The sequence below is a fragment of the Camelus bactrianus genome, chromosome 16 (assembly GCF_048773025.1).
Source record: "Camelus bactrianus isolate YW-2024 breed Bactrian camel chromosome 16, ASM4877302v1, whole genome shotgun sequence".
In the NCBI taxonomy this organism is placed as follows: domain Eukaryota; kingdom Metazoa; phylum Chordata; class Mammalia; order Artiodactyla; family Camelidae; genus Camelus; species Camelus bactrianus.
Window position 1 is genome coordinate 2390209 of NC_133554.1, and position 23013 is coordinate 2413221.

General features: G+C 42.7%; 1 protein-coding gene across 8 annotated transcripts in view; it reads right to left on the reverse strand.

The window, feature by feature from the left end:
- The window catches only part of LOC105084095 (zinc finger protein 286A), a 43488-nt gene that overhangs the window by 17246 nt on the left and 3229 nt on the right, over positions 1-23013 (reverse strand). For 2 of the 8 annotated variants that reach the window (XM_074342120.1, XM_010974132.3), the window contains 4 exons: positions 20856-20970; positions 19660-19752; positions 11418-12672; positions 7473-10490 (listed from right to left, as the gene is read on the reverse strand). In XM_074342120.1, the coding sequence (XP_074198221.1) occupies positions 11447-12672; positions 19660-19752; positions 20856-20970 (1434 nt within the window). In that variant the 3' untranslated portion in view covers positions 7473-10490; positions 11418-11446. The other 6 variants (XM_074342117.1, XM_074342116.1, XM_074342115.1 and 3 more) reach the window with 4 other exon arrangements.

Sequence of the window (23013 nt, forward strand, 5' to 3'; positions counted from 1 at the left end):
TCCCATAGCAACATCCAATCATAATCTTCTTTCACCTTGTTTGAGACAATGACAAACATACACAAGGTTGAGATACAACTCCATAATTTCTAAAGGAGACTTTTAACAAAGAACCTATCAAAATAAAACTAAACGTAAAATAAGGGGTCTCAGATGCTACATAATTCTCCTTTTTCATAAGAGGATGAAATCTGTTTCTTGGAAATTACCTATCTTGCTCAAGAATAATATTCAAAACCTACTAAAACTATCTGTTTCTACAGTTGGAAAATCATTACTGTGTCTAGAGGTGGAGGCATGTTTTAATGTTCATTCAAGAAATATGCCAGGGACCTCTCACAATACTGTTTTCTTCAAAACCTTAGACACTATAAGCCTACAAGGGCTTGATTTTATAATGAAATGAAATTTTAGTATACCTTTTAGGGGTACTGATTGATTTTAGGTTTTGTGCCATTTTAAAAAGTTATGGGTAATAAAACTATTTACTTAAATTTCATTGAGAAATATGTCATCTTAGTTCTCCCCTCTGAAGTTCTTATCTTAAATAATACATATATTCAGCTTCCAGAAAATTTACGATGATGTGAATCTCAAACTCTGATAATTAGAGATGGGTTTGATCCGGGCCTGTATTAGACAAATACTTAGATCTTTTCAAGCGTGTGTCTTAAGGACCATACACATGTTATGTATTCTTGCTACAAAGACTAAAGGATCACTACTGTAGGTTATTATGGGTCATTACCATAACAAATTCTATGTTGGTACACCTTTCTTCTGCATCTCCTATTTCAAAAAGTCACTGCTAAAACACAGCTTTAATCACATTAATACCCACCTCAAACACACCCAATCACACACACTTACATACACACACTTAAATATCTTCAGGGAAACATTAAAAGATTCAGCTTAAATCTCCAACAACCAGTCCTACCATTCACAAATTTCGATCTTGAATCACTAACTCACTCACTGTTCTCTGCCTCAGAGCCTTGCCTTCTCACCTGAAGTATCCTCACAAATAATTTAGGACAATTTAAATTCCACTGGTAATTAGGTACCAGCTTAAATCTAACCATCCTCACGAGCTTTCCATGACCAATGTAGCCCATGCTAATAACCCATTTCTTTCCTTACATAGCACTCATTAACTTTATCATACTGCTCAGCAACTATCATTCACCTAAATAAATTATGTAACTATTTCTTTTGTATGCCTTACCTCAGTGAGACTGTAAGCTCCCTACAGCCAAGCACTGTGTCTTAAACATCTTCTTTCTCTCCATGTCATCTATTAAGCTTGATCACTTCTTAATGGGTAGAAAAGAGGAGAACACTAAGAGTGGGCACAAGGGGAATGGTCCCTATGAATTAAGTGGGTGTGTGTGTGTATGCATGTGTGTGTGTACATGTATTTTTTTTTAATTTCCTAAACAAAATTTTCCAATTGGAAAATACTGCATTCTACTACCCCATATCTAACTGAAATTTCCTGGGAACAATACAAATTTAACATCATAAGTAAATTTCCCAGACTGCCTATCGTATCTAAAGATAGCCCAGATATTTTTTGCAAGGTCATGCATCTTGGTATTTAGTTCAATATGCATAGTGAATCTTCCTATAGATTACAAGCTTTACTATGATGAACTCAACTTTCATGGATCAAACAATTTGATTCAGTTACCCAAAGGGATGTGGGTGAGGTAGAGGTCACATGACTTCAGGAAAAGCAGACATGCTCTCAAACCAGGACAATAGGTCAGAACCAGAGGAAACCCTAACTTACCAGAGGTCCAACTGAAAAAACCACAGCAGCCATAATCTCTTCCTTGGGGCTCCCCTCTCTGGAAAGAGTGGAGTCCTGCAAAGACATATCTAAGAAAGAGAAATAAGCCATGAAAACCAATTCTGCCTTGAAAATCTCAGACTCAAAGTTTGCAAGGCTGGTTCAACATCTGCAAATCAATAAATGTGACACACCACATTAACAAACTGAAGGATAAGAATTATATGATCCTCTAAATAGAGGCAGAAAAAAAGCATCTGATAAAATTCAATACCCATTTATGATAAAAACTCTCAACGAAGTAGGTATGGAGGAAATATACCTCAAGATAATAAAGGCCACGTATGATAAGCCTGCACAGTACTGGAAGTTCTAGACAGAGCAATTAGGCAAGAAAAAGATATAGAAGGCATCCATATCAGAAAGAAAGAAGTAAAACTGTCACTGCAGATGATATAATTTTATATATAGAAGCCCCTAAAAGACCCTTCCAAAAACTGTAATAATTAGTAAACAAATTCAGTAAAGTTGCAGGATATAAAATCAATATACAAAAGTCTATGTGTTTCTATACACTAATAATGAACTATCACAAAGAGAAATTAAGAAATCAATCTCATTTACAACTGTTTAAAAAAAGGATTAAATACCTAGGAATAAATTTAACCAAGGAAATGATAGACCTATACATTGAAAACTTTGAGACAGCAAATGGAAAGATTTTCTGTGCTCACAGATTGGAAGAATTAATGTTGTTAAAATATCCATATGACCCAAAGCGATCTACAGATTCAATGCAATATCCATCAAAATCCCCAAGGCATTTTTCACAGAAGTAGAACAAATAATCCTAAAATTTGTATAGAACCACCAAAAAATCCCAAATTGTCAAAGCAATCTTGGGAAAGAAGAACAAAGCTGGAGGCATCATGCTCCCTGATTTCAAACTATATTTCAAAGCTATAGTAATCAAAACAGTATGGTATTGGGAAAAGAAGATACAGTTCAATGGACTAGACTACAGAAATAAACCCACACATATATAGGCAAGTAATTTACAGCAAAGGAGCCAAGAATATACAACAGAGAAAAAACCCAATCTATTAAAAACATAGTGTTGGGAAAACTGGACAGCCACCTGCAAAAAATGAAACTGAACCAGTAACCTACATCACATATAAAAATTAACTCAAAACTGATTAAAGATTTGAATGTAAGACCTGAAACCATAAGACTCCTAGAATAAAAAATAGACATTGGTCTTGATGATGACTTCTTGGACATCAAAAGTAAAGACAACAAAAGCAAAAGTAAACAAGTGGGACTACATCAAACTTAAATGTTTCTGCACAGCAAAGTCAACAAAGAAAAGGCAACCTATGGAATGGGAGAAAATATTTGCCAATTACATATCTGATAAGGGGTTAATAGCCAAAATATATAAAGAACTCACACACAACTCAACAGCAAAAAACAAACAAACAAAAAAACCCGAGGTAAAAAACGGGCAGAGATGAACAGACATTTTTCCAAGGAAAACATACCATTGGCCAACAGCTACACGAACAGGTGCTCAACAACACTATCACCAAAAAATGCAAATCAGAACCACACTGAGATCTCAACTCACACTTGTGAGAACGACTATTATCAAAAAGACAAGAAATAACAACTGTTGGCAAAAATGTGGAGACAAGGGAACATTTTTGCACCACTGGTGGAAATGTAAACTGCTGCAGCCACTACGGAAACAGTATGGAGCTCCTCAAAATATTAAAAATAGAACTGTCATATGATTCTGCTATTCCACTTCTGGGTATTTATCTGAAGGAAAAGGAAACACTAACTTGAAAAGACAACTGCACCCCCACGTTCACTGCAGCATTATTTACAGCAGCCAAGACATGGAAACAACTTATGTGTCCACGAATGCATGAATGCATAAACAAAATCTGGTATACGCCTACAGTGTAATAGTAGCCACAAAAAAGGAGGAAATCCCGCCATTTGTGACATGGATGGAGCTTGAGGGCCTTATGAAAGTCAGAGAAAGACAAAAACCTATGATCTCTTTTATACGCGTAATCTAAAAACAAACACCCCAGACTCAGAGACACAGAACAGACTGATGGCTGGGGAGGGGGGCGGTGTTGAAATGGGTGAAGGTGGTCAAAAGGTACAGACCTCCAATCATAAGTAAGTCGTGGGGATGTGATACAGCATGGTGACTATAGTAACAACAGTGTATTGCGTACCTGACAATTGAGCCAGTCAGGAAAAGCTGCCTCGGTCACCCAAAGGCAGGAGAACAGGCACCTGTCAGGGACCCGCTACTTAAAGCCCAGGACCGAGGATCTCCCTCCACCAGCCGCCCCGTTTCCCGGACTGCCCTTCTCTGGGCCCTCGGGGTCCTCCTCCTCCCTCCACCGAGGCGCGGCTCCGGGAAGGCGGGAAGGTCCAGCCGCGCTCCCGCTCCCGCCCCAGTCCCGCGTCGCGACCCAGCGCCTCCAGGCCGCCGCCTCCTCAGGGAGGCCGGGCCCGGTCGCCTGTGAGGTGGGCGGGTCAGCTCGGGGCCAGGAGCACAGCCGAGAGCGGCCCCGCCCCGGACGCCGCGGGGAGCCCAGCGCCGGGGGAGGGGCGGCGGGAACCGGGCTGGGTGCCCGGGGCGACGAGTACCTGGCAGCCAACTGAGGACCGGGCGCTCGCAGAGCAGGGCGGGAACGCTTCCCACAATGGCGCCGGCGGCGGGCTGCCGCACACGCGCAGTGCGCCTGCGCAGCCGCGGGGAACTACGGCGCCCAGAATCCTCCGCGCGCGCCCTGCGCTCTCCCCGCCCCTTCGTCGGCGCTGGGGGCGGAGTTGGCAGGTCGTCCCGGGACCTAAAAATTCCGTCAGATCGAGAGGCCGGGGCTGGGCGTCAGGATCAGGCACTAGAGACACAAGGAAGAATGAATGACACAGCCCTTGCCTCGGGACACTTCCGTGTGACTAAAGAAATAAAGCCACTGCGAGAACAGAAAGGGAGCCTCTGGCAACTTGGGACCCCAGACGCGGGGGCGTCGGTGGGTGCGTGTCCCCGCTCCCGCCGCCAATTTCCCTTTCCGCGAAAATACCGTGAAAAGTAGAGTTCCTTACGCAGCTGTGGTGCCTGCTGCCAGCTGGTCTGCTTTCGGTCCATGGACAATGTTTATTTCCGTGTGCTTTGGAGGAAGTCATTCTGGGGAGAGGGTTTATTGTGTTAGGGAGCCAGTACTAAATTAAAAAGATTGCCCAGCCTCAAGTGGAAAAGCGCACCTTGTGTGAGGAAGACTCTCGCACTTGAGCATCTCGACAAGTATTTATCTACCTTGACATTATTAAATCTATAATTTAAAAAAAAGTTTAGATGCCGTCTCCTTTTGAAGGAAAGAGTGCTTTTTATTATTGCATAAAGCACTGTCTCATGTATTTTGAAATGCCATTGTTAGAATTTCCATCTTTAGCTGCTACTTGATATCTCAAATATCCTGATCTTGGATGTTTAGCATGCCTGAGAGATTTCTGGAAAGGACATCGTTTTCCCCTAGGGAATGATCAAAATAACAATGCTCGGTTTATTGTGCAGAGTTGTGAATATTTTTGTGTAGGTTTCATTTCTGCTCTTTACTGAAACAAACTCATTTGCCAAAAAGAAAAGAAAACATTGTAAGAACATTCTTTGACAAGAGTGTCATTTAATATTTTGGCCCGTTACGGTTTCTATAGTAGGTACTCTGATTGAGCTAATTGTTCAATTTCTATGTTGCTACATAGATATACTGCCTAATCTGTACAAAACTTCAAAAGTCCCACGTTGAAATAACTAGTCGTTCTTTTGACAGGGCTTATGTTTCACAGACTTGCCATTTGATATGCTCTTTTATCTAATTTTTCAAGTTCGAAAATCAGTGTGTTATATGGATGAAATAAAGAAAACGTGAATTGAAAAAAATCAAGGTAACAAGCTGTTAAATAAAATACATTACGTTTTCCTGCTTTCTAGGCATGTATTTTTGTACCTCCTCAGAGTTTTGTGCCAAAACCTGGTGGTGTAGGGAGACTACACCACAGCCCACTCAGTTATGTTACCCTAACAGTGGCTCATACTTCAAAAGCCCTGCATTTCCAAACTGAGTCCAGACGCCCCATGAAAAACTGCCCCTTTTCAGTGCCTCAGGCTTACAGGTGTGTTTGCTGAAAGCAAGTCTCCCTCCTGTGGAGAAGGTCCTGAGGTGCTGGGTACCAGAGCATTATGTAGAAAGAGGAAGAAGTAGCTCCAGACCACAGACGTCTCTGCCCAGGGAGATGCTGCAGCTGGAGGAGGGCCCGAGGGGAGCCCTTGCAAGGCTCAGGGCTCAGACAGGAGCCCTTCTCCCCAGACACAGACGTAGTGCCACCTAGAAGAGTACAGAACAGGTTATGATCAAAGTGGGACACAAATACGTCTAATAGAGTTTTGGTAACATTCTTATTTCATGTGCTGGGTGAACTTTTCATGAGTGTCTGTTTTCAAATCATTTTTTAAATTCAGCACATCTTGTGTACTTTTCTGTATAAATACTTTCTATTAAAAGTATTTAAAAACTGGAGCATATGGAGATGCCAATTTCCCACTTACATAAAACATTTGCCTTTTGTCTCTAGTCCAGATCTCAGTCCCATTTTGAGTTGTGCTTTAGGTTCCTCTTGCTTACCCATGACACTTACACAACTATCATTACTGTAACAATGACAACATTATCACAGAATGCAGGAAAAAAAAATCAACCAACTAGTTTGTATGGGACTGAGTTGTTATCGCAAAGTAGAAGACAATAAAAAGTCCCCAAGGAGTACTGGATGTGCTATAAGTTTATATGCAATTGTGATACACCCATAACCTAACTACTCACGTAGCTATGAAACTAGGGGCACTCAGGAAAATACTGCACAGATGCAATAATACTGAAAATTGTGTGTATCTAGTATATGGAAAGTTACTGAAAGATACAAGAAATGAACAAATGCAGAGACATACTATGTTCCCATATAGAAAGGCTAACACAAAACAGAAACAAAAAAAGGCTAACAGAGACATGAGGGGAAAAAAACTTACTGACAATAAAAAGCCAAACATCAGCCTATGAAAAATACTTGTATTAAATGTTACATGGTTAATATCTTTATCATAAACAATTGAACAAATTAAGAAAAGTACTAATACCTGAATACATAAGGGACCACTGAGAGCAAATTAAAATTCAGGCAAATGGGACTTCTCCCCCGCCTGCTAACTCTCCCCAGAGAAACCTGACCTTCTCAGATCAGCCTTGCTCCCCACAGTGGCTAGTTCTATGTTTCCACAAAAGCAAACCACCTCAAAGTGCCCGGCTTTGCTTTACTTTTGAGGAATTGACTGGTTTCATCAGCTCCAGGACCTCTCTTGGGTTGGATACCCCTAGGCCTGGTGACAGTGGAGGGAACAGACAAAGAGTCTATGGAAGTAAAAGCTGCAGGTTAAGAGCGACTATGAAAGTGTGGAAGTATGGGCAGGTGACCAAGAAGCACAGGCAGGCAGGGGTTCTCGGAGGACAGGGGTCTCCAGTAACTTAGACAAAGCGTCCATTCCAGGGGCTGTGTTGGTACATGAAGGTGTTTAAAAAATTCAACTGAATACATATGAAGATCTAATTGGCTTTATTAAATGATTCACGAATCGGGCAGCATCCTGTGCAGCAGAGAGTTCCCTGAGGAGCTGGACAAATGGATGGTTTTATAGGCAGAAGGAGGAGGGGGTAAGGAAAGGGCAGATGACATCATCTTCCTTAGTCGGGTGGAAGGGGCCTGTGTGGCAGGTGACCTCACTGGTGCTGACCAGAAAATTTCCAAACTGACAGGTTAAGACCACACTCCTGGGGTAGACTGAAATTGCAGTTAGGTTAGGCATGAAGGTTTGAGGTGGGCTTTGTACAAGTGACTCCATTTGGGACCCATTGTTTTTGTCAGCAATGGCCATTCCTTTGCCAGTGTTCCCTTTAGATCCTAGAATGAAAAACCAACCCTGCCCTCATCCTGTGCTTCTGCAGTAGGACTTCCTTCCTTGGCTGTTCAGTCAAATATTCCTCCTTGTGCTGCCCCGGTTCTGTGCACAATGCCCAGAACGGCATCTTCCATCTTGTTGGTCAATTTGCTAGTCACGTTAACCCTGCTGGTTTTCTCACTCTACTGCCTTCTGGGTTTGCAGAAGGCAGGATGCCCTCACTCTGTACTCTGTCAGTAAGGCAAGTCTCTGACCCTTGGCTGGTGGACACAGATCCTAAGATGTTACTTTCTTCCTATTTCTGGTAACAGAATCCTTGTAGGAGACCCATTCTACACGGTTTGGATAAGGCTAAAACTACTCCTCTGCCTCGCCCCATGTCAGAGCACCCAGTTCCCTTGGCCGCAGCGACTGGTGCGAGGATAGATGTGTAATCCACACCAGTCACTCCAAAGCCACCTGTGCCTTTAATGGCACTGAGGACACAAAACCCTCTCTTCTCTGGAATCAGCAGCCTGCAGAATAACTTAAGTCAAGAGCTGCCAACGCAAGACAGACAAGCAACCTAAATGTCCATCAACAGATGATTGGATAAAGAAGATGTGGTACCTGTATACAAGGGACTATTACTCAGCCTTAAAAAAGAATGAAATATTGCCATTTGCAGCAACATGGATGAACCTAGAAGTTAACATACTAAGTGAAGTCAGTCAAAGACAAATATATGATATCACTTATATGCAGAGTCTAAAAAAATGATACAAGTGAACTTATTTACAAAAGCTCTCACCACACTGAATCTGCCAGCACTTTGATCTTGGACTTCCCAGTCTCCAGAAATGGGAGATGGCTGTTTACAAATAAGCCATTTAGTCAATGATATTTTGTTAAAGCAGCTCAAACAGACTAAGACACCACTTCATTAAAATATGTAACAGTTGGCCCTTGAACAACATGGGTGTCTACTGTGCAGGTCCACTTATATGTGGATTTTTTTTTCAATAGTCGGCCCTCTGTATTCAATGGTTTTGTATCCGTAGATGCAACTAATTGTGGATGTCCATAGTTGGTTGAATCTGCAGATGCAAAAGCTGCAGATACAGAGGGCCAAGTGTACTACAGCACTTTATATAAGGGACTTGAGTATCTGTGGATTTTAGTACACATGGGGGCACCTGGAAACCAATGAGAAAAAGAGAGAGAGAGAGAGAGAGAGAGAGAGAGAGAGAGAGAGAGAGAGAGAGAGAGAGAGAGAGAGAGAGATTTTCTCAACATAATTCAGTTTGCCAGGTTCTTCGTGTGTTGTCTGATTTAATCCTCTACAACCCTGTGAGAGGAATGATCTATTCCCATTTTACAGATAAGGAAACTGAGGCAGAGAAAGAGTAAGCACATAATTGCTAAGTGGAGGTGGCGGAACTCAAACCCATTGATCTTACTGCGTAAGTCAAATGTTGGCCCTCAGATGATGAACTTCTTCTCACTCGAGCATGTGGCATATTGAGAAATAGCCAGTGTTTTAGGCTCTTGGGGACGTACAACCTCTGCCGCTGTAGCACAAAAACAGCCGAACACAATGTGTGAATGATGAGTGAGGCCGTGTTCCAATTAAACATTATTTACAGAGACAGGCAGTGGGACAGGCCTGGTCTGGGGCCGAGGGGCCTGCTCATCAGTTCCCTCTCAAGGAGGTGTAAGGGTCAGCTCCTCTGCCTTTACTTTGTTCCCAGGTAGGCCAGTCTCCTACCCTGACTTCAGAGCTGGGCCCCCTTCAACGTGGTTTTTTTTAAAAAATTATTTTCAAAACCTCTTCCCAGTCCTTTCCATTCCATTTCCTACTGTTTTCTTTGATTTCCATCACTGCTGGGTTTATACTTGAGCTTGACGTCTACTACCACCACTTCTTCACAGTCTATTCCTCTTTTCCCCAGTAATAGAACTCAGGCCTGCAGAGGGGATTATAGGAATCAATGGCGATGAAAAAGATGGTCTCTGCGCTTTCCTGAGAAAGCATGATAGTTCTGGTGAACCAGTGCCACGAGGCTGCGTAACCTCTGCGTCCAGAGCTGAAAAGCTGGCGGCTGCTTTGAAAAGTCAAGGATTATTATACTATTAAACTTTGGTAAAATTTTCTAACTTACAAAAAAAGAAGTAAAGGAGATCACGTGGAGGGGGCAAGAGCACGGTCTGGCTGCTGAACGTTCAAAACATGATAGGATTTAGGAGAGAAAGAAGAAACCTGCAACTGACTACTTTTTCCTTCTCCATCTTTTCTACAATCTTTCCACACAATACAGCAGAAAAAATCCTGACGTGTGTGAAGTGTTTTGCTAAATATTTATTTGAACTTTTGCTTCTGTGTTTCTGATCCCACCACATGGGTCTTTGGTCACCCACATAACTGATGCCAACAGATCACCATGGCTTCGTGCCTCTGCTACCTTCTTGGGGGCTCTGGGGTACAGCTACGACCAACCAACCAACAGAGGACAGCCACCAAAACCGTGGGAAGGCGTGAGACCCGAGAGACGGTGACTTCTTCATGGTGGGGAGCTGCCTGTCCTCCAGCAGTCACTGTCCCATGTGCTGCTTTCCATACGTGACATGAAGGTATGTCCTTGTGCCTCACAGCTGCTTCAGTTCTTCTTGATGGGGGCCCTAAGGATAACAACACACCAAACCCGTCAACTTTTCAGACTTCTAACATCCCGGGGGCTTTTTCTCAAAGTGTCACAGTTTACAGAGAACAGAATAAGGTAAGGACATGAAATCTCCCTAATACCGTGATTATAGAAAATCCATTCCACGCCAGAGGTAAGAAAAGGGGGACCTGACCAAAAACTACAGTTAAGACTCTGACCCGTTCTCTGCCTCGGGGCCACGTCCAAGCAAGTGTAAAGCGAAGCCGCACACGGCAGAGGGACGACAGAGACCTAAGCGTGCGACCAGCGCAAGCCGTTGGGACCGCACACGGCAGAGGGACGACAGAGACCTAAGCGTGCGACCAGCGCAAGCCGTTGGGACATGGCTGGAACACACGGTTTATGTCCGTCAAATGAGATAGTAGCCTGTGGGGCTTGGGAGGGAATCCAAAGCACATTCCAACCACTGAATCTTTCGGGTCTTGTAGCTCATGGAAAAGAAAGGACACTCTTCCTATGTCTAGGTCTCCCCTTGGGACCAAAGGGGAACAACTCTACGTCTTCCAGATGACAAGGGTGTGAGCCTAACCAACCGAGTGACGTCCTTCAAAGTGAGATGCTGTAGGCAGGCATGGGTGTGGCCAAGACGGGGCCCTGGCTTTCACAGGACGCACTGCAACCCAGTCCCAGGGATTTACTGAATTTCCACAGAAGGGTACGTTGGGGGCTGCGGGGGTTGGGTGTGAGATCAACATTTGAGATTTCTAGCTGGAAGAGTTCAGAATGATCAGATCAACGGATATAAGACACAGGCTGTTCATGGCTCAAAACTATGCACTACGCAAGTAGAGACAGACGCGCACAGAACTGGCCCTCAAGTTGCATCTTACACATCTTCCACCTAAACACTCAGGGATCGAACACAGAGACAAAACCAACTTACATTTTCTCACATTCAGGAACTTCTCAGGGCTACCCTTCAGTGTGAACCCTCTGATGTCTGATGAGGGATGAGCTGCACTTAAAGCTTTTCCCACACTCATTGCATCTGTAGGGTTTCTCTCCAGTGTGAGTTCTCTGGTGTTGAATAAGAGCTGACGAATGAATGAAGGCTTTTCCGCATTCATTACATTTGTACGGCTTCTTTCCAATGTGAATTCTTTGATGTTTGGCAAAATTTGAGCTCCGGCTGAAGGTTTTCCCACATTCGTTACACTCGTAGGGTTTCTCTCCGGTATGGATTCTCTGATGCTGAACAAGATGTGTGCTCTGGCTAAAGGTTTTCCCACATTCGCTGCATTCATATGGTTTTTCCCCAGTGTGCACTCTCTGGTGTTTAGTAAGGGAAGAGCAATGGCTGAAGGCTTTCCCACACTCCTGACACTTGTAGGGTTTCTCTCCCGTGTGAGTTCTTTGATGTTTGATGAGGGCTGACGAATGGATGAAGGCTTTGTCACACTCGTTGCATTCGTACGGCTTCACCCCTGTGTGGATTAACTGGTGCTGCACGAGATGGGTGCTTCGATTGAAGCCTTTCCCGCACTCGCTGCACTCGTAAGGCCTCTCTCCAACGTGAATCCTCTGATGTATCGCGAGGGATGAGCTTTCCGTGAAGGCCTTCTTGCATTCGCTGCACTTGAAAAGGATTCTCGTGTGAGTCCTCTGATGTTTGGTTAAGTTGGCCCTGTGGCTGAAAGACTTGCCACACTCACCGCAGCTGTAGGGCTTCTCCCCAGTGTGGACCCTCTGGTGTCTGACGAGCACCGAGTGGTATGTGAAGAGCTCACCACAGTCGTTACACTTATGAGGCTTTTTCTCTTTATAGGTCCTCTGCTTTTTCATTAGGGTTGATTTCTGTTTCATTCTTTTTTCAAGGGTATGAAAGGCATAGGATCCTTTGGGAACTCTGTCTTGAGGGAGAAGGATTGACTTCTGCCCGAAGCTTTTCCAGTAAACGTCACGCTCACGAGCCCTCTCTTCGGGGAGTGAATTCATGTGGGCGAGCGTTTCTCTCAAGTGTCTCTCCTGATCTCCTTGCTGGTTCTCTACCCAGTTTTCACACTCGAGAGCTGTTTCCAAGTCGGAGTCATAGACGCTGCTCCTTGTCAGCCTGTCTATTACTGCAACCTGGCATGACTCCTCTTTGGAAAAATCTTGCACTGAAGTGGAATCTTTGCTCTCAGATCTAGTCTCCAAGTCTGAAAGAAATTGGAAACACAAATTTCCTTCGTTTTCTGAGTTCAACAAAAGGGCAGTTCTGTAATGGATAAGAGTTAATGAAGGTGAAAAGCATGACTTCGACAGGTAGTGGATTTGACTCTTGTAAGATGATTTGCAAAGAGAAGCAGATGGAGGGAAACACATGCACAGTATATGCAAAGATCAGAAGAGCTTATCCAGGAGTCAGAACAGGGGAAGGATGACCAGAAAGGCAGGAGGAGAAGGGACGCAGATGAAGCACCATGTCACCAGGTGGACAGGAAGTAAATTCCTAGATCAGGATGGGGAGGAACAAGCTCTTATAGAAGACCTAGTGCTGTGGTAAATACCCCAGCGGCTGTCACCTTATTGTAGAGTGCAATTTCGACTTCTAAGTTCCCAGTCAAACAACTCTACTCCAAATATGCGTTCCACTCAGTTTAACCTTCCCTAACAATGCTTTCATAATATGTCCCTGTTCAAAAATCTCCTATGAGCTCCCAAAGGCACAATGGCAAATGTATTAAACTATACATGCACAAGGCTATTACTCATTACAACACCGAGGTAGCAAAAGACTGGTAACATCGCAAATATCCTAGTATAGAGAACTGATTAAATTATGGTGTACGTGCAACTTAAGAAAATATGAGAATGACCTCTATATATTGCTATGATGCAGTCTTCAGGAGATATTAAATAAACTTAAAAAACACAGCAAGCTGCAAAGGAAGGCGTATAGTTTACTATTTTTTGTGCAGGGAAAAAAGGGGGAGGGAAACAAATACACAGACATATTTGGTCCTATCTTCCAAAACCAAGGACAGATAAATGAAATACTAATAAAAATGGTCACCTATAGAGAATAGAGGAGAGAGAGCAGGGAGGGAAGCTAACTTCTCTGAATATATCTGATATCAAGCTATCAGAATTTTTATATCCAATATGAAGCTACTTTATAAAGCTAAAATAACTTCAAGAATGTGGTTCAAAAGAAGACATAAACAGACCAAGGAAACAGAAGAGCAATTTCAGAAATAAAGCCAAGTCTATATAGGAATTAGGGACAATACAAAGGTGGTATTTCAGTCAGTGAACTAGAGATAATTTATTTTTCCAATAAATGGTGCTCTGATTTAGAAGAAAATTAAGTTAGACCTGCCCCTTATTCCATATAGCCAAATGAACTCTGTTCATTCATCTACTCTCCCGCCCATTTATTCAATGATGACCTCCTGAATGTCTGTCCTACACGACGCTAGTGCTAGGCACTGCGGGAAAACACACACACAGCCCCTATGTGCACGAGGGGAGAGGAAATTTAGTCTAACACTCACAAATACATGTAAGAGCGCACCTGCAGTACGTGCTAAGAAATAAAAGGTGAACGATGCTGTGAAAGAACATGGGGGGTGAGGGGAGGCTTCCCTGAGGAGGTAAATCATGGAGCTGCCATCAAAGTGGAGTTGGGGTTCGGGTGGGGATCCCAGGTAATGGGAACAAAAGCAGGAGGTAAGCGTTCCAGGTGGAGGGGATGACATGTACCGAAGCCCCAAGGGGAGGGGGACATTCAAGAAAAGCGCAGCAGCTGAGAGCATGGCCCTGCGATCAGAGTGCATGAGCTCCACCCCTGCTCTGCCCCTCCCTCGCCGTTGTGACCTGGGGCAAGTCACTCTGCCTCTACTTCAGTTTCCTCATCTGGAAGACAGGGCAACGACACTACCGACTTCTCGTTAGGAACGAAAACAGTACCTACCTGAATGAGCAGTGAATGAGCTATTTACAAAACACTTAAAAACGCTGACACAGCACAGGCCCTATGTAAGTGCTTGCTGAATCACGAGAACATGAACTGAGATAAGTTAGCGCTGGTGCAGGGAGGCAGCGGTCTCACAGTGCGGTCTGCGGGCCCCTGGGAGGCTGTAGCTTCAAAACTACTTTCAAAACAATGCTTAGATGTTATTTGCCTTTTTTGCTGTCTTGACATTTGCACTGATGTTGCAAAAGTAATGGTGGTAAAACTGCCCACAATTTCTGTACAAATTAGGATAAGACACCAAATATACTAGGAGTTGTTCCATTTTTCCCCACCAGGTACTCAGTTAAAAAAAAAAAACAAAAAGCCAGTTTCATGGAAAAATGTCTGAGGAAACAACAGGAAACATTATTAATATAATAAAATTAATTTATTAAATTTCAAACCTTGACCACATGACCTTTGAATATTCTGGATGATGGACCAGGAAATATTCATAAAGCAAGTCTGCTCATATCAAAGTAGGATGGTTGTCTTGAGGAAAACCACTCGTGTGATGGTTTGAGAGCTGAACTAGCCACTTTTTCCACGGACCACCATTTTTACTAGAAAGAATGACTGACCAACTGTTATCTTTGTTGTATATTTGGTGGGTATTTTCTCAAAGCTGACAAAAGAATGTACCTTCAGGCGGAAATTAGAATTTTAGAAAACTTTTATCTACCACTGAGAACTTGATAGCTTCTTAAAACTTTCTTTTCTGATACCGTCAGTGGTGATACAGAAAATTGTGTGTGTTTTTTTTTTTTTAAACGTGATGTGTCAATATTTGGAAGATCTGCATAACTCAGTGAACCAGTATTTTCCAAAAGATCAACAGATTTTAATGTAAGAGTATGAAAAACTCATGGATACGGTTTCAGGTGACATTGGATCTGATCTGTAAGAAACTACCACTTGCCTAGTCTTGGTGTGGTGTCAGGAGACTAGCCAAAATCATCTGAAAAGGCTATAAAAATACTCCCCCCTTTTCCAATTAAATATTGGTGTGAGGCTGGATGTTCTTCACACAGGTCAATGAAAACGCCACATCACAAGAAACTGCGTCAGAAGCAGATGAGAATACAGCTGTCTCCCACCGAGCCATCCATCAGAGACACCTACAAAACTGCAGAAAGGAGCCCTTCTTTTCAGTACCCTTTTTTTGTTGTTGGAGAAAAGTTGCTTTTTATTAGAATTGTGTTGTGTTAACATGTAATGGGTTTATAATTGTTTAAAAATTAATTATCCAGTAGTTTAAAATCTTTCTCACTTTTAATTTCTAATATAGTGACTATTGGTACATACAACACACATAAACAGTAGCTCTTCAGGGTCCTCAATGATTTTGGGAGTTAAATTACGTCCTGCGATGCTAAAACCATTAAGAGTTGCTAAGAAAGGGTATAAAAATATGGAGGGAGACTAGGTATGAGATAATGCTGGAATAATGAGTAAAGGACAGATTTTTGCAAGGTGGTGTAGGCCTCAAAGATTTTGGCTGTTATCCTAAGAGCAATGAGAAGCCACTGACATGTAAGCAAAAGGGTGATAGCATCTGACCTGTATTTTGAAAACATCACTCACTGCGACGTAAAGAATGGAGCTTAGGGACGAGGGTATGGCTCAGCGGTAGAGCGCCTGCCTAGCGTGCAGGAGGTTCGGGTTCAATCCCCAGTACCTCCATCAAAAAATAAATAAGCCTAATTACCTGCCCCTCAACAAAATTTTTAAAAAAGTAAATTAAAAAAAAAAAAGGAGTTTATGGGGGTAAAGGTGGAATCAGGGAGATTATCATAGGAGTCCAGGCAAAGGAAAGGGAGATGGAGGGATGTTAACAGTGAAGAAATATTTAGACCTTGAGCAGATGAACACAGTGATGAACTGGATAAACGAGGGAGGGGCAGTTGAAGGACTGTCCATAGATTTCTGGCTTATGCAGTCTGATAAGGTGGTGAGTGTCATTAAGACAATTACTAGAAAAAGATCCTGTTGGGGGGATGGAGAATGTGGGCATATATCTGGCATTCAGTTTTAAACATGCTGAGAACAGGAGCCCCAAGGGGAGGTCTGGGGTGGAAACACCGACCTGGGATTCACCCAGGGAGAGAGGGTAATTGGGTTGTGGGAGTGGACGAGTCGCCCACGGAGGAGGCAGAGGCTGCACACAGCTGACCAGCTGGACTAAATGACCCTCAGGTGTGTCTTGACTGGCCCACACTGTTTATACAATTTTTGAGACCAACTGCCAACACTTAAAAATAGCAAGATTTCACACAGAAATTCAAATTTTGAGCCTCTTAAAAAAAAAACTGGAAGCATGCAGAGTGATGACCAATTAGAGCAGAGGCTGCCAACTACTGCCCACTACCCAGGTCTAAATAAAGTTTTATTGGAACAAAGCCACGCTCCCCACAGAGCCCACAGGACTTACTGCCTCCGCTTTCTGTGGCTGCCCCGGGCAGTGGGGACCCCTTTCCGTCGAGGCACGCGCTATTCCAGCTTCCGAGGCCCCACCTCCCCGACCTCCTCCACCCCAGTCCTGTTACCTCCTGACCTGGGCAGCCACTCAAGGCCATGGTTCCAGGTACTGAGGGGAGGGGGATTCCAACCAAAGCTTGAGTAGCTCAGACATTTAATGGTTCAGAAGAGACAGCCAAGCAGATAGAACCAGAGAAGTAAGAGGCAATTCCAAATGGATTAAAGGTTTAAAAGGGGGAAAGAAAATGAAAGGACAAAAGAAGAGAACAGAAGCAAGTATTTTTGTAATCGTGGCATGAGAAAGGACTTTCTAAGCGCTAACAAAAGACAGGAAACACAAGACTGTGATACATTAAGTCTGTATGTTAAGAAGCACAGCCAGATGGAAAGGCAAAAACTACAAGGCGCATCTGTAACAGAAAGATTAACGACCTCATACATGACGAGTTATTGTAGATCACTAAGAAAATGACAGTATTTCCCACAAAAAAAAGAAGGGTGGCGAACACGCAAGTCACGAAACAGACAGGCCTCCAAGGGGAAACAGACATCTCTGTCCACAGGGGCGGATGTAATAACTCTGTATTCAAAAGGACACGAAGATTTAAAAAACAGAGTATTAAGGGAAGATTTTCTTTATGAGAGACACATACTACAAAGTGTAGTAATTACAACAATAGGTTATCACAGCACAGAGAGCCAGGTAACCAGGGACTCCAGAAACAGACCCAAGTATGCATGGGACCTGGGTTTACCTAAGAGTTAGCACAAATCAGTGATGAAAGATACATTTTTCAATAAATGACATTGGACTATTGGCTTTAAGTAGGAAAAACAGATAAAATTAGTTCCCTATTTCACATCATATACAAAAAAAAATACTATCTTTAAAACAAAGCTCAAGCATTTTAGAATAAAGTACAGATTATCTTCCTGACATTGGAATAAGGAAGACAATTCACAAAAAGCAAAAACTATTAAAAAAAAGATAAATCTTCTAACATTAAAAATGTTAAATTACGCTTGTATAATATACCATAAAATAAAATAAGCCACAGACTAAGAGAACCAATTTTTTCTCACTGATTTGTAATGGTACCTTTGCCATCTATTAGTATTTAAAATATATAAAGAACTCTAAGAAATCAAGAAAAAGATGTGAATGGCCCACTTTCTAAAGCACGCAAAGGGTAACTGCAGGTAATTTATAAAAGAGGAAATGTGAATAGCTAATTAACACAGGAGATACTCAAACCCACTCGTAACCAGAGAAATGTAAATTAAAGAAACATGAAACGTCATTTCATATCCATCAGATTGACAAAAATTTCTAAATCTAAGAGCATCAATTATTGGCCAGGACTGTGGTGGGGCCTTGGCTGATCATGTGATACTTCAAGGTCCAGTGCTGCGTATTCTGGTTATCTACCCTAACCCAGCTCTCGAGGTGAACGTAAGGAGTCAGTAAAAGGATGATCATTGCAATTCTTTTACTAATTAATGGCAAAGAAGTGAAAATAAACTTCACAGTTTACTCACACAATTGGACTTATTTCATAGTAGTTAAAATGCATAAACACAAATTAGATGTGTTAATAGAGATTAATATCAAAATACAATGTGAGGTTTAAAAAATTGGGTTGTAAAAGAAAAAGTACACTGTATGTACATATTGTTTTTGGCGTGTGTGTGTCCACACACACACAGACATTAGAATGACTCACACCACCTGCACCAACCAGTTATTTCCAGGGGGGAAAGAGAATGTAAGGACTCTAAATCTGTAACCTTTCTTTATTTCTTAAAAACTGGAAAACAGACATTTGTAAGAATGGCTAAAATGTAGAAGCCAATCAAGTGCTGGCGAGGATGCAGAGTAAGGGGAACGCACCCGCTCCTCCCTCCTGCTAGTGGGAACGTGGTTGGCACAGTGACTCTGGAAATCTGTTTGGTGAGATTTACCAGAAGTGAACAGCACCTGCCCCGATCCAACAATCCTACTCGTACGCACGTGTCCGACAGACGCGCGCGCCCGCGTCCACCGAGGGACGCGGGAAACAGCGCACACAGCAGCGCTACTCAGACAGCCCAAACCCGGAGACGCCCGCGAGCCGCCTCGGGAGAAGGGATAAACAAGTGGGCAGGGTGACGCGACGGAAGACTGGACGACGCTGAAAATGGACAGACTGCAGCCACACGCGACAGCACGGACGGACGTTTCAGCAACGTTCCGGGAAGGAGGCCAGACACACGAGCACACACAACGTGACTGTCTAAATAATAAAGGTCAAGAACAGGTAAAACTGATCTGGCATCAGAAGTTAAGCAAACCTTGGAAGGAGGGAGGTAACTTAAAGGGGCCACAGGGATGCTTTCTGGGGTGCTGGGAAGTTTGTTTCTTGATCTGGGTGATAGTTTCATGAATGTGTTCAATTTGTGAAAATTCACAGAACTGTACATCTATTTCACATTACAAAAAAGGACGAAAAAAGAGAAAAGGCAAAAAGAAGCAAACATTAGCATGTGTGTGATCTGGTGTTATTTCCTTGACTTTTGTATGTATTTAAAACGCGACACAATTTACCATAAGACATTTAGAAAATAAAAGCACGTCGGCACTCCCAGCGTTCTCTCTCAGGCACTGAGAAGTGCCACTTCCTCAGTGTCCCGCGGGGCTCTTCCTCCTGAAGCCCCCGTCTACCTGACTCACCTGAACAGCTGCTTTTGGGCGCTTTTCTCTCAAGCACCAAGGGATCTTTTCCATTCTCCAAATCGCAGTGCTCAGCTTTGGAAACTGGAAGCCCTGCTCGTTAAAAAGAAAGAGAGAGAGAGGAAAAAAAGGGACTTAGCTATGTGTGATGGGCACCAAGGTCGATCCTAGAGCGCAGTCCCACGCCCTGGAGCTACAGAGAAGACAGGCTGTTACAGAAACACCTGGGACGAGGGAGGGCAGGCCTCTGAGTGAAGCTTCAAACAGGTGTGGCCAGAGTCTGGGCCTAGTAAGGAAGTCTACATGCACTTGAGTAGACAAATCTTTGCACCTGTAGAAATAGAAGAGACTTTCTCTTTATTTCTTTATTGCAGGAGTTCCAGCGAGACCTTGCAGATTAGACCTCAGCTTGGACTGAGGAAGAAGTTGGGCAAAGGGGGACTTCAGTGGTACCACCACGTGGCCGGGACTGTGGAAACCAGTGGTTGTCTTCTGATGGTTTTCCCTTCTTCCTTCTCAGTTACTGGAACCCACGTTCGTAGGGAATGTATTACATGAGGTTTGGAAGGAGCCAACTTCGCTCTCTCCACCCCTCATGTGAACACGTACATGTACCTGCACATGTGCTATGCACGCACGCCCACATGCACACGCGTGCGTGTACACACACACACGTGGGCAAAGGATCCAAACAGGCCAGAGCATACTCCACCTCCCCGATTCAAGTAATTGTTTCACTGATGGACACGTGGCCCAATTTCCTGAATCTCCAGAACAGAAGCACTAGCTTTTTTGCCTCAGTGCTCTAACTGGAAGAATCACGGAATCCCAGAGTGGCCAGGGGCCATCTAGCCATCCGGGGAGATCCCCAAGAATAAAGCCAACAAGGGGCAAAGCCAGCCATGTGACTGAAAAATAAATAAACAAAAGAGATTCCTGACAGTATCCCTGGGTCCCTTTTCAACTAGTGTGAGTCTGGTTTCTGCCACTTGAATCCAAAGACTCCTGACCCAAAGCAAGCACAGGCATTTCACCAAGAACCTAGAGCAGAAAGAGATTTCCTCTGGGCCCAAAGGGATCAACACCTTCTGACCCCCGGATGCCAGAGTGAAGGCTCTGTTCAGCTACTTCACTTTCAATAAAGCGCTGATGCCCTCCCCAGCGGGTTGCAGGTCGTGGGGAGAGCCCGTCCTTACACAGCGAGACCAGGCTCCTGTAGTTCTCCAGCATCACGTCCCTGTGCGCCGGGTCCAGCCTCCCCCACTCCTCTGGGGTAAAGTCCATGGCCACATCCTTGAACGTCACAGGTGCCTAGGACACAAAACATGCTTTTGTTCACCGTCTCTCACTCAGTCATCCTCCTCTCACCCCCTTGTTTCTCTTGGCCCTGGAGCAGAGGCACAGATAGATTCAAACAGGAGAGATGACTGTGATAAATGACAAGCATCCGAACTTGTTCAGATTCTGAACATTCTGCATAAAGTCACTGGGTATCAATTATGTGCCACGTCCACTGTCAACATGAGGACTGTAAGAAGGAAGAGCAGGGTTTCTCCATGGAGAGACTGCAATTTTTCTGGGGAATAAAGACTTAAAACATGAACCACTGGGTCAACAACGTAGTCTGGCAAAGTAAGCAAAATGTAGGCGGAGGGGAAAAAAGGCATGCATGAATCATTCTCCTTGCGAGTCCTCAAGAAAAATCAATCTCTACAGAACCTGTGACTGGAGAAGTCATGGAATGAACAGACTGACAGCGGGCATCTCTGGTGAAGCGCGGAATCAGGTCAAGGCACAGAGCATTAAATCGGAAAATGACAGCAACAAATTAATTAAGGGTACAGATAGACCAAATAAATGTTTACATGTAAATACCACAGAATTAAGTTTATATAACACAAAAAGTACAAAAACTATATGGACATAGATACATGTCAGCACTGAACGTTTCTCTTTCCATAAAGCCAAAGAGAATGGGAACAACATTCCAGGTTGTTGAAATAAATATACACCAAATGCTACAGCTGGATAGAAAACATCTTCTATTTAAATATTCATGAAGCATTTGCAAAAGTGACAAAGTAAATGTTAATAAATTCTAAAACAGAAAGGGAACAGAGCAGTAACTGATACTGAAAAAAATATATCAAAATTTCAAAATAATAATGAAATAAAATACAAAAATCAAAGCCAAATGGCTGAAATTGTACTCAAAGGAAATGTTTCCATTTCATTAAAAAAATGTGATTAAATGAACAAAGCACACAAGTCAAATTAGAGAAAGAACCTAACAACTAAGGAAAGCAGAAAGAATTATAGGGTAAAAGCAGAAATTAAGGGGAAGAAAAACAAGAAACTATGACACCTGGGAAATCTGAATAAGAGCAGTAGGTTATAGCACTGTGCCAATGATAACTTCCTGATTTGGGGGAAAAAAATAATAAAGCGAGGTAAAATGCTAAATTTTGGAGAATTTGAATGGAGAGCATATGAGAAATCTTTCCACCATTTGCTACATTTCTATAAGTCTAAAATTATTTCAAAGTAAAGTTTCCAAAAATGGAAATAATCTGAGATTTAAAAAATAAGAATTATCCTTGTAAAATAACATAAAATGTAAAAATCAGTAAGTAGCAACTAAGTAGACAAGATATTATGAGAAAAAATGACTTTGATCCTACAAGCTGCATATCTAGAACTAAACCGACACTCAGTGGGAATCAGCTTCCAAATCATCAAAAAAACCAGAATAACAAAAATACAAGCTACTGCACAAAAGGCTGACAAAAATACAAAAGAATAAACAAAGCATAATAAGCAGAATTATAAAAATCACATGACAAGAAAAATGTGAAACATACACAGAATCATATTAATGTGAATAAATTAATTTCCCTTATAAAAAGGTTTCTTAAAATAGCCACGTCCTCTTTACAGAAAGGAGACCCAAACAAAATCTCCAAAGTTGGGGCTGGGGGAATGGAAGGAAATACAGTATACCACATGTCTAAATACAGTAGTACAAACTCAACAAAAACATGTGGAAAAATATACACCCAACTGTCATCCTCAGTAGGCAGAGGGGACTGAATTTGGGGAGGTAAGTATGAGTAATACACTTTTATATTTATAGGTGTCTATGCCATTTACCTGGTTACAATGAGAAAGAATTAAAACTTTAATATTTTAAAAAATCTAGTAAGTAAAAGATAAATAGCCCAAGCAAATTCGAGTAAGAAAAAAGTTGGAATATTAGCAAAAACAAAATCTAATGCAATGCAAAAAGGACAGTTTTAAAAATTTCTGTAAAAGGTTTAACCCATCCTGAAGCTGTGACAAGTCTTGAATCTAATA